At 44.4% G+C, this 10,208-nt stretch overlaps 1 protein-coding gene across 1 annotated transcript in view; it reads left to right on the forward strand.

The window, feature by feature from the left end:
- The first annotated feature begins 487 nt into the window (after positions 1-487).
- The window catches only part of Slc10a6 (solute carrier family 10 member 6), a 20,501-nt gene continuing 10,780 nt past the window's right edge, over positions 488-10,208 (forward strand). Inside the window, exons 1-2 of the mRNA XM_028773705.1 lie at positions 488-864; positions 9,823-9,941. Coding sequence (XP_028629538.1) covers positions 488-864; positions 9,823-9,941 — 496 coding nt within the window. The remainder of the gene's footprint in view (positions 865-9,822; positions 9,942-10,208) is intronic.

Below are 10,208 nucleotides of genomic sequence, written 5' to 3' on the forward strand. Positions count from 1 at the left end.
CTGCTTCACTTTAATATCTGAAGTGTTTTGTGAATGCCGGCCAGGAGGAGTGGCTTTGGCACGGCTCTCTTGTTTTTTCCTGATTTAGTCGTTCAGTCTGTATAGCATTGCATCCCGGCTGTTTGAAATCCCTGCTGCATTTGGAGAAGTAATGTCTTGGCATCTGGCCTACTTCCCTAGAACACAATGTGCCACTGTCGACATAGGCCAGGCATTCCATTTGACAATATGCTTGTCAGTGGTAAGCAAGACTAGAGTGGAAAGCCGGGCTTGCCATCATTTGCTGTGTTTCCTGCTTGAGCACATTACTTTTACTATGTCACTTGGGAATAACTTGACCAGATTAGCATGTGGTTAGCCAATAGCAACTGGAAGGACTCTCCACGTGATACTTTGTTGCCTTATTAGGAAATGTGTCTGGATAGACCTGCCCAGTGCTTGCTGCCTCTGTTCCTTCGTGTTCCTGTGTTCTGATTCATGAGTCGAGATGAGCGCAGACTGTGTGGGCAACTCCACTTGCCCTGCCAACAGAACTGAGGAAGACCCGCCTGTGGGAATGGAGGGACACGGGAACCTGAAGCTTGTTTTCACAGTGCTGTCGGCTGTGATGGTGGGTCTGGTCATGTTCTCTTTTGGATGTTCGGTGGAGAGTCAGAAGCTCTGGTTGCACCTCAGAAGACCCTGGGGCATCGCAGTGGGCCTGCTTTGCCAGTTTGGGCTTATGCCTCTGACAGCTTATCTGTTAGCCATTGGCTTTGGTCTGAAACCATTCCAAGCCATTGCTGTCCTCATCATGGGAAGCTGTCCTGGGGGCACCATCTCCAATGTTCTCACCTTCTGGGTTGATGGAGATATGGATCTCAGGTAAGTCACACTAGGGAATCTCTGCAGAGTTTCCCTGCCTGGAACTGGGGACACGGTTGTGCTTAAAGAAAAAATTTAAGCAATCTCTGGGTAGCTCTGAGTGGGAAGTACTGCAAACATCACCGAGCCTTGGACAGACTCTCTGAGCCTTGAGCTTGCTCTGTTGTGATTAGCTTCTGCTTTTGTGGCAGCTTTTTCTATCCTGAGCAAGCATTTGGTTCATATGCAGTAAGGGCCTCTCCTAAGCATAGACTTGTCCCATGTCTGTTGGCATCTCTAGCATTTCCCAGGACATCACCAATAATCCCACACAGCTAATGATAGTGATGGTGGTGGCATCAAGAGATACAATCAAAACAGAACCCACTTGGCTCTTTTCTATTTCTTTTGGTCTCCTTTTGTCCATTTTGCTCTCAGCAGTGTTTCCAGAATATCCTTGTTGTGAAGCAACATTTTAGGTGAGTGTGCGAAGGACTTTGGGGTGCCTGATAGACTTTACTGATTTGATTTAGGGAGCACTCGAAGCTTCCAGAATGATAAATACCTTGTTGTCTTTGCCTTTGTTTAAGCCAGAGTTTATTCCTACTATGGGGTAGATAAATACTCCAGGAGAAATTGAACTTTATCATTTACTCACACTTTAGCAAGGGCAAATGAATCCCAATTTTGAAGTCAAATATTTTGATGAGAAATAGAAAAGCCTTTGAAGATAGACTGGATGAGTTAGTATTGGGAAGAGGGATAGAGAGTTAAAAACAATGCTCTTTCTAGATTCTTTGCTTATAAGTGCCCTTATATCCTGCCTAGAGAAAATACACCATATAAATTTAAATCTTTGCACGAACACACCATTTGGGATTTATTCTAGAATGAATGAATAAATGAATGAAGTCAGAAGTAATGACTGAAATGGGAGTTGATTTCAATGAGTCAACTTCAGGTCTGGTTTCTAGTTCTCTTGCACATACTGAATATTTAGTGTATTGAACAGATTTCCCATACATATTTTAATAGGTGCATACCACACAGACAGGTAATTAAGTCTTGTACGGTAATGACTCTTAGTCACTCACTTACAGGAGACTTGCAAGGAAATTCTTGATCATCTTGTATCTCCACTCATATGCCCCTACTTGAAGTTCAGTCAAGTTGTCCATCAACACTTACATGACAGTGATGAAGTCCAGGTCGTGAGGATTTCTAGAAAGAAAAGAAACTAGTGTTCAGAGGTACCGAGGAGGTCTGGGCTTCATCTTCTCTCCTGGATTCTCATGGTCACCTTGTAAGGGACCTTTCATTATTCTGAGAAGATGATTTGACTTAGTTCAGTAGCTGAGCAATAGCTGCACAGAGCAGAGCAGACAGAGCTCAGGCTGGAATCCACGGCTGCTTTCTATCAGTTTGTAACTTAGTTTCCCCATGACATTTGGCAACACAACTGTATCATCTGGAAGAAGAAGAAGTCTTTAGCAGTGTTTTGAAATACTTCTGGGTAAGAGAATATTTATCATCATCACCCATGGTTCATCAGCATTGCCAAAGAAAAACCAATGAACAGAAAGGATGTGGAAGCTAACGGTCCTGTTGTTTATTGTTACCACCACTGTCACTTTTGTTTATTTTGCTTTTGTTTTATTGAGACAAGGTCTCACATAGCCCAGTGGGGCTTTGAAATCCTGCTCCGTTTACCTCCAGTTCCCTAGTGCTGGTATTACAAGTGTGTACCATTATGTCTGGCTCCAACTTCGTCCTCAGTTGGCTTGTTGTGCTTCTTTTGTTTTGTTTTGAGACAGGGTTTCTTTGTGTAGCCCTGAATGTCCTAAAACTCATTTTGTAGACCAGACTGGCCTTGACTTCAGAGATACTCCTGCCTCTGCCTCCTGAGTGCTTGAATCAAAGACATGAGTCACCACTGCCTGGCTCCAGAGGTGAAAGTTTAGAGTGTGTACTAAAAATTAGATTTGAAAAGCTTATGGATATAACATCAATTAATGCTTAAATCTCAGGAAAAGTACCAACTAGAATACTCTGTCTTCATGAGTGAAGCTATGTCCATACTACACAATTATCCATCCTTCACAATTATCACCTACAAAAATCACAGTGCTTAAAGCTCAGTGGCTGGTCTTGGATGGACACTCTGTCCACAGTGCTGGATAAGAAACTGAGGCAAAGCTCTTAGAGATGACCCTGGGTATAGTTCAGTTGCCTTATTCATTCTGTGGGGGTGGGGGTCATGCACCCATCTTAAGCAGGTGTTTCAGACTTGAGTGGTGTCTAAGCACTGCACATGACAATGCCCCAGTGCTTTCCCAGTGTCCTGCACTCCTCACTGTAGTTTTCTCCTGCTACCCAGCCCTCTCTGGCTTCCCGTCATCCATCCCTCTGCTGCTTCCTTGGGTCATGCCCTAGTGCATCTTTTCATGGCTAATCGCTGTGTCTTCCAGTGTTCTCTCCATAGTCAGTCTTTCTGTTGTTGTTTTATTGTAAATAGATAAAGCAGATTCTAACTGTGTGCCTTTTTTCTTTTCTTTTCTTTTCTTTTCTTTTCTTTTCTTTTCTTTTCCTTTTTGTACAGTGAACTTTATTGATGATGTTTGGATTTGGGAAAGTAGCTCCTCCCCTTCTTCGGGGATCTGGGATGGAAACCAGGAGGGGTGATGCTCAGGGTACTCAGGGCTGAATTGGGGCAGTGACTTTCTCTTCCTTTCCTGCTCTCACTGGGGATGGGTTGCTCAGGGATTCTTACTGCTTGGAGGTCATGAGGACTCTGAGGTGTGTCACCTAGTTGCTGTTGCCAAATTCCTTGCTATACCAGGAAATGAATTGGCAAAGTGGTTGTTGAGGGCAAAGTTGTCACGGATGACTTTTTGGTTAGGGGCCTGCCCACTCGGTGACACAGGACACGCTGCTGATAACCTTGAGTGTCATCACAAAGATGAGGACCCCATTAACCAAAGGGGCAGAGATGAGGACCCTTTCGGCTCTACCTGCCAAGGGGGGCCAGCCTTCTCCATGACTGTGAAGACAACGGTATATTCCACAGCATACATCATCAGCCTTGCTCCATTTGCTGTTGGAGGGTCCTAGTGAAATGGGAGAGATTTAGAAAAAGGCGCCCAGTCTGGCTTGTTCCCCGGCAGCTGCCATGTTCCTGCTGTTCTCGCTCTGACCTCGGCTCCAGCTAACTAGAAGCGCCAACCCTGGCACTCACGAGACGTTACAGTGGCCGCTGGCTCTGCCAGTCCAACCACACCACCCCCACAAAGCTTGGCTGAATCCCAGATAATATCAGCCATGCTCGTGGTACCCAGTAGAATGAAGACTCTTAAAACTTAAAGATCAACCAATAGATTTATATATTTGGAAATACTCAATTAACAAGATGCCCACACAATTAGAATTGTTACTCATTATCTAACCTTTAGATATAAATTGTTACCTAAGACTGCTTCCGACCCATCAGTCTTCCCCCATGGTTGCTAGCCCTCCTCCTCCTTCCCACTCTTAGCTCCACCCATATCTTCTACTGCCCAATCACAGAGCTTTACTGCAAATACATTGTAGCAGGAAATCATTCTGCAACACCTAGAAGACTAAGGTGGCCTTCCCATTGATGACAGGGTTCCTGTTCTCAGCCTTGACTGTGTCGTGTCGCGGCCCTTGCTGTGTGTGGAATCCTACCGAAACATGTAGACCCTGTAGTTGAGGTCAAGGAAGGGATCCCTGATGGTAACAATATCAACTTTGCCAGGGTTGAAGACAGCCCTGGTGACTAGGGGCCCAATATGACCAAATCAATTCCCTCTGACTGTAATGTGTAGTTTTTGCTACGACACTTAAGCTCTGGGTGGACCATGCTATCAGCCCCGCCCATGTTCCCTGCAGGTCCGTGGTTGACCGGTCGGCCCAGAGATTAAAACAGGGTAGGAAAAACTCCACGTTACCACATTGTGTCTTTGTCGAGCCTGGCACTACACGAGATTGGCCTGTCCTTGAAGACAGGAGGAGCAGAGAGTCTGGCCTCCAGTCTTGTAAGTGGAGATTATAATACTTCCATCATGGTATTGTGTCATACACACGCGGGAGCCTAGCACTTACTGGATTAATCGGTTTGCCCCAGCTTTCCACGTTTACTTTCCACAAACTCCTCAGAGGCAAGAGGCCTCCAGTCAAAATGAATTACTCACTGTTCACTAAACACATCCTGGTTTTCTTACTCCTATTGGCCCATGTTCTTCAAATACTCCTCAGTGTCAGCTGGCATGATCTATCTGCTTCTGTCATGGCATGATTCTCCCTAATCGTTCTAGAAAGAAAGTGGCTGATATATACCAAAAGCTTAGACATCCTGTACCAGGGCCCAGATACAAACAGTAAGGATCAGTTCTGATTCAGGGGTCCAGAAAGCTGATTGGCTCTTCCACAGCTGGACTAGAAAGTTACATTGCAGCAGACATGGATAAGGAATTGCAACATTTTCTGCAGTGTTCTCAATTTGAGATTAAGAGAGTCTTGCTTTTGAGGGGAGAACTTGAGAATTACTAACTGACAGTGCAGTGCCCAGGTAAGGTCACTATTCAGGGTTTAGTAACTGGATGCTGACTGGCACAGCCATCTGGGCATGTTATGCAAATTTCCTATTTATTGTGTATGTGTGTGTGTGTGTGCATGTGTGTGTGTATGTGTTCTGCTTTGCCTGTCCTCTCCTCAGTAGCCATCGAACTGTTTCTTCCTTTGGTTTCTTGTTTTGTGACAAGGTTTCCCTATGTAGTCCTAGCTCATCTGACTCCTCTTGCCTCTGTTTTCTGGAGTATTGGGATTACTAGCGTGTGCCACCTCTTGACTACTGTAAATAGTGTGGCATGAAATGGGTATACAGTTGTGTGCTTGCTTTCAGCGTTCCAGCTTGGATGTGTACTCAAGAATAGATCTGAGCAGCTGTTTTGTGAGCACCAAAGGAACCAAGTGAGAAATGAATTAGAAAGCCCAAGACTCTCCTTCCCCTTCCCTACATTGTGAGATCATCTGAGTGTGTAGACCAGGCTGCCCTAAATTCACTGTGTAGACTAGGCTGGCCTCGAGCTCTTAAAGTTCTGCTTGCCTCTACTTCCAGAGTGCCGTATCCTAATTTTAATATTTCATGTGAATGATGAAATATTTTGGTCTCCTGGTGGAAAATCTTGCCCCTGTGTGATCGCCAGCCTCATTTATCAGGTGTGCCAATTGCTTGAGGCTTTGTGTGTACATGCACACTCAGTGTCAGCCTGGTGGTGTCAGGGGCTTGCTAGTTGAGTGACTGACAGAGAGATAGTGTCTCTTGTCAGTGTTACTACAGTAACTAACCCCAGAATGAAAGCTGTTTATTAACGCAACTCAGGACAGCTCACACTGCCTGTTGATATCTCTGGGGAGGGAATCTATTGAGGATGTATGTGTCCCCTCAGTTACAGGATTCCAGACATGAGTTGGGTGTCTGTGTGGTTCAGTGGCCAACGATGACCCATGAAGCTCTCTTGAGCTTCCTTCCATTTTTATCTTTATTTATTTTGAGACAGATCTCTTGCAGCCCAGGATGGGGTCAACCTTGAAACAGCAAAGGATGATCTTGTCCCTCTGAGTCTCCTGTCTTGCCCTCCCAAGTTCCATGATTACAGGAGTGCATTGCTTGCCTGATTTTCTCCTCTGAACTGAACTCCTTGGTCCTTGGCAGATCTGAGAAATTGATTCTTTAGGTCTGGCCTGGCCTTTAGTTTTGGAAAGAGTACCAAGATTGAACCTGTGTTAGTTACTTTAAAACAAAACAAAAACAAACTATGACAAAATACCGACAGAAGTAATGTAAGGGAGAAAAGATTTATTTCAGCTCAGAGTGTTAGAAATTGCAGTCTTTTATTGCAGGGAAGACAGCAGGAAGAAGGTGCAGACCAGAAAACCTAGACAAGGGTGGGAATCAGAGATGTGTATAGCATTTTCACAGGCTTCCTCTATTAACTTACCTCTCTCTGCCCCACCCCTAGGCTTTCTTTTCTAAGACAGAAGCATATAGTCCATGCTGGCCTAGAACTTGCTATGTAGCTGAAGATGACCTTAAACTTCTGACCTTCCCTTCTCCACTTCCCAAGTGCTGAGATTACAGGCTGTGAAACCATGCCTATTTTCATTCAGAACTGGGGATCAAACCCAGGGCTTCTTGCATGCTAGGTGGACGCTGTACTGACTGAGCTACACCCCAGCTCAGACCTCTATCCCAAAGGCTCCACAGAATTTAACTTAGTGGCACAAACTGGAGACTGATTGTTCAAAACATGAACCTGTAGGGAGACATTTCAGATTCAAGTAATATCTTAATGCCCTTGTTATCAAGATAGAGATACCATCTACACAGTTGCTATAAAAGTGATAAGAAAAAAAAAGAATTCTTTAAGCATTTGAGGCACAAAATGGCTGGGCAGTGGTGGCACATGCCTTTAATCACAGAACTTGGGAGGCAGAGGCAGGCGGATTTCTGAGTTCGAGGCCAGCCTGGTCTACAGAATGAGTTCCAGGATAGCCAGGGCTACACAGAGAAACCCTGTCTCGAAAAACAAAATAAATAAATAAATAAATAGGCACAAAATGTGGCCAGCAGTACCCAGCACTCAATAAATCTCAATAAATGCCCACTGTCCTTACTGGAGGCAGCAAGGGAAACATCTCTGTATAGGAGTGGAGAATCAGACTGCAAACTCTGTCCTGGGATGGTTTCTATGGATGTGATCTTACAGCAAACTGGTGCCCATTTGGCTAGCCAGATCATTTCTCCTTTTATGGAGAAACAGTTTAGTTTGGAGAATTGGAGGTTCTTGATTTTATGGGCTTAAAAACAAAATAACATTTGAATAACTTAAGCCCCAATTGCAGAATGCTATTGGCTGCCTTCTAGTGGAATGCATGTCTCTGCCTTGCTATGAGGGAGCCCAGGATTTACCTGTTTGCCCAGTCTTGTTGAACCTGTCTCCCGCTCTGCAATAGCTGTGGATGGTACTATTCTTCTTTGTTCAAGTGGAATCTTGTTCTGTTGAAGCCAGATAATGCTGGTGGTTTCCCATGTGAACAGTGGAGTGATCCAGCTAGCCACATCCTCTGTTGATGTCACATTGGAATTTCTTTGCAGGCACTGGGGTTGTGTGACTTCCCTTTACAGTTTCTGTGCTTCTCCAGTGTGGTTGCTGTTTACAGCAGCTGTAGATCAGCAGATCTCTTGTCCTCTGCCACCATCGTTCAATGCATTATGGGATTGGCTGATTCTGCGGAGGCTGGGGACAGCAGCCTGGGGACACGAGGTTTCACAACCAGTGAGCCACCAACACTTGGCTTTTTTACAAGGAGAAATTTCAGTCTTTTGCTGCTGGAGCCAAAATCATATGGGGGCGGTGTGGAGCATTCCACCCTCCATAATTCAAGATTAAACTGACGCAATGGAGAAGTCCTTCTAGGACTCGGTAAACAAAGAACCAAGGCATACAGCATAGGTCAAGCATTTGAAAAACTTTCCTGGGTACCATCTCTACAGAAACAGGATTAGAGCATTAGCAAAATGCTGGACTTCCTCTAGCTTAGCAAGAAGATATCTGTGTTTTGGTTTTGGTGTTGGGAATGGACCCCAGAGCCTACTCAGAATAAGATAAAAATACTTTTAGCTCTTCCATGGAGTGAAAGCTATGCAAGATTTTTTTTTTTTTTTTTTGGTTTGGTTTTTTCGAGACAGGGTTTCTCTGGGGGAAACAAACAAACAAATAAACAACTCAATGGCTTTCACCGAATCAATTTTAATTATGATAAACATCGTGAGCAAAGTCAAAGATAAACAGTAAATTTATCGAGAGTCATACATTGTCAGAGAGTTCCCTCTGGGGAGGAAGAAGAGGTTGGGTAAGTCAGACTGTCCAGGGAGGAGAACACAGAAGAGGCTGGGAGCATGAGAGAGAGTGGGCCTTGGAGAAGTAAGTTATAATAAGGGCACATTGAGATCCATTTCTCAGTACTCTTGGGAGATGTCAAAGGGGTGGAGTCTGAATTGCACAATCTTTGGGCAAATATCTAGCAAATAGAAAATTCTAGGCTTTTGGTGCTGAGATTCCATGTTGGAGGAGCCCTGCTTCAGAAATCCAGTCATTTCAAGTCAACATCTGTTCCTAGTGAGAATGTTACACAGTATCCATTTGGAGGAGAAATTTTAATCCAGTCAACTATCTCTCATGATTCTCTCTGACTTTTGGGCTCATGCTTTCCAAATGTCCCCTGTCGGGACTCTGCAACAGCAGGCTCTTTTGTATCCACTGGAAATTTTATCATAAGTGTTTGGATGGCTTCTTGATAGTTAATAATTCTTTGCCTCAGGCAGGTGGTAAGTTAGCTTTTTTGGTATTTTAACTTGTTTTATCCAAGCCCAAAAGTGGTTTTAGAAATGCTAGCATGCTTTCTTTGGACCTCAGAGCAGTGAGGTTTGAGTAGTGCATCCCATGTAATCTCTGAGGAGGGGCCAGGAGTGGCTTTTGGTAGAGACTACATTCTTTTTTTTTGTTGTTGTTGTTTTTTGTTTTTTTTTGTTTTTTGTTTTTCGAGACAGGGTTTCTCTGTATAGTTCTGGCTGTCCTGGGACTCACTCTGTAGACCAGGCTGGCCTCGAACTCAGAAATCTGCCTTGCCTCTGCCTCCCAAGTGCTGGGCTTAAAGGCGTGCGCCACCACCGCCTGGCTGAGACTACATTTTTAATTAATTAGTTTGTATCTTTGAGACAGGCTCTCACCATGTACACCTGGCTAGCATTAAATTCACAGAGATCTACCTGTCTCTTTCTAGCCAGTGCTGGGATTAAAGGCTCATGCCACCGAATCTGGCCCAAGAATACATCACTAAAAGACCAGGCTCTCAGTCTCCAGCTTCCCCCCCTAAGCTCTTTCGTTTTATTTCCAGCATCAGTATGACAACCTGTTCCACATTGGCTGCCCTGGGAATGATGCCCCTCTGCCTCTACGTCTACACCAGGTCCTGGACTCTTACACAGAACCTCTCCATTCCGTATCAGAGCATAGGTCTGTATGGGGCTTGTGTAACTGAGCAGAAACAGTAGCAGTGATGGTACAGATAACAGATAATGACAAAGCTCTTTGTGTGGGGTTTTAGCACTACCTAAATCAATCCTTTTAGTTTCTATTTCTAGTTCTTTTACTTTCATGCTTCCAGATGTCAAGTAACTTGCTGAAGATCATGCAGTGTAGACCTGAAATTGGAGGACACCTTCTTCTTCTTCTTCTTCTTCTTCTTCTTCTTCTTCTTCTTCTTCTTCTTCTTCTTCTTCT

Source organism: Grammomys surdaster, unplaced genomic scaffold, assembly GCF_004785775.1.
Source record: "Grammomys surdaster isolate TR1022 unplaced genomic scaffold, NIH_TR_1.0 233, whole genome shotgun sequence".
Classification (NCBI taxonomy): Eukaryota; Metazoa; Chordata; class Mammalia; order Rodentia; family Muridae; genus Grammomys; species Grammomys surdaster.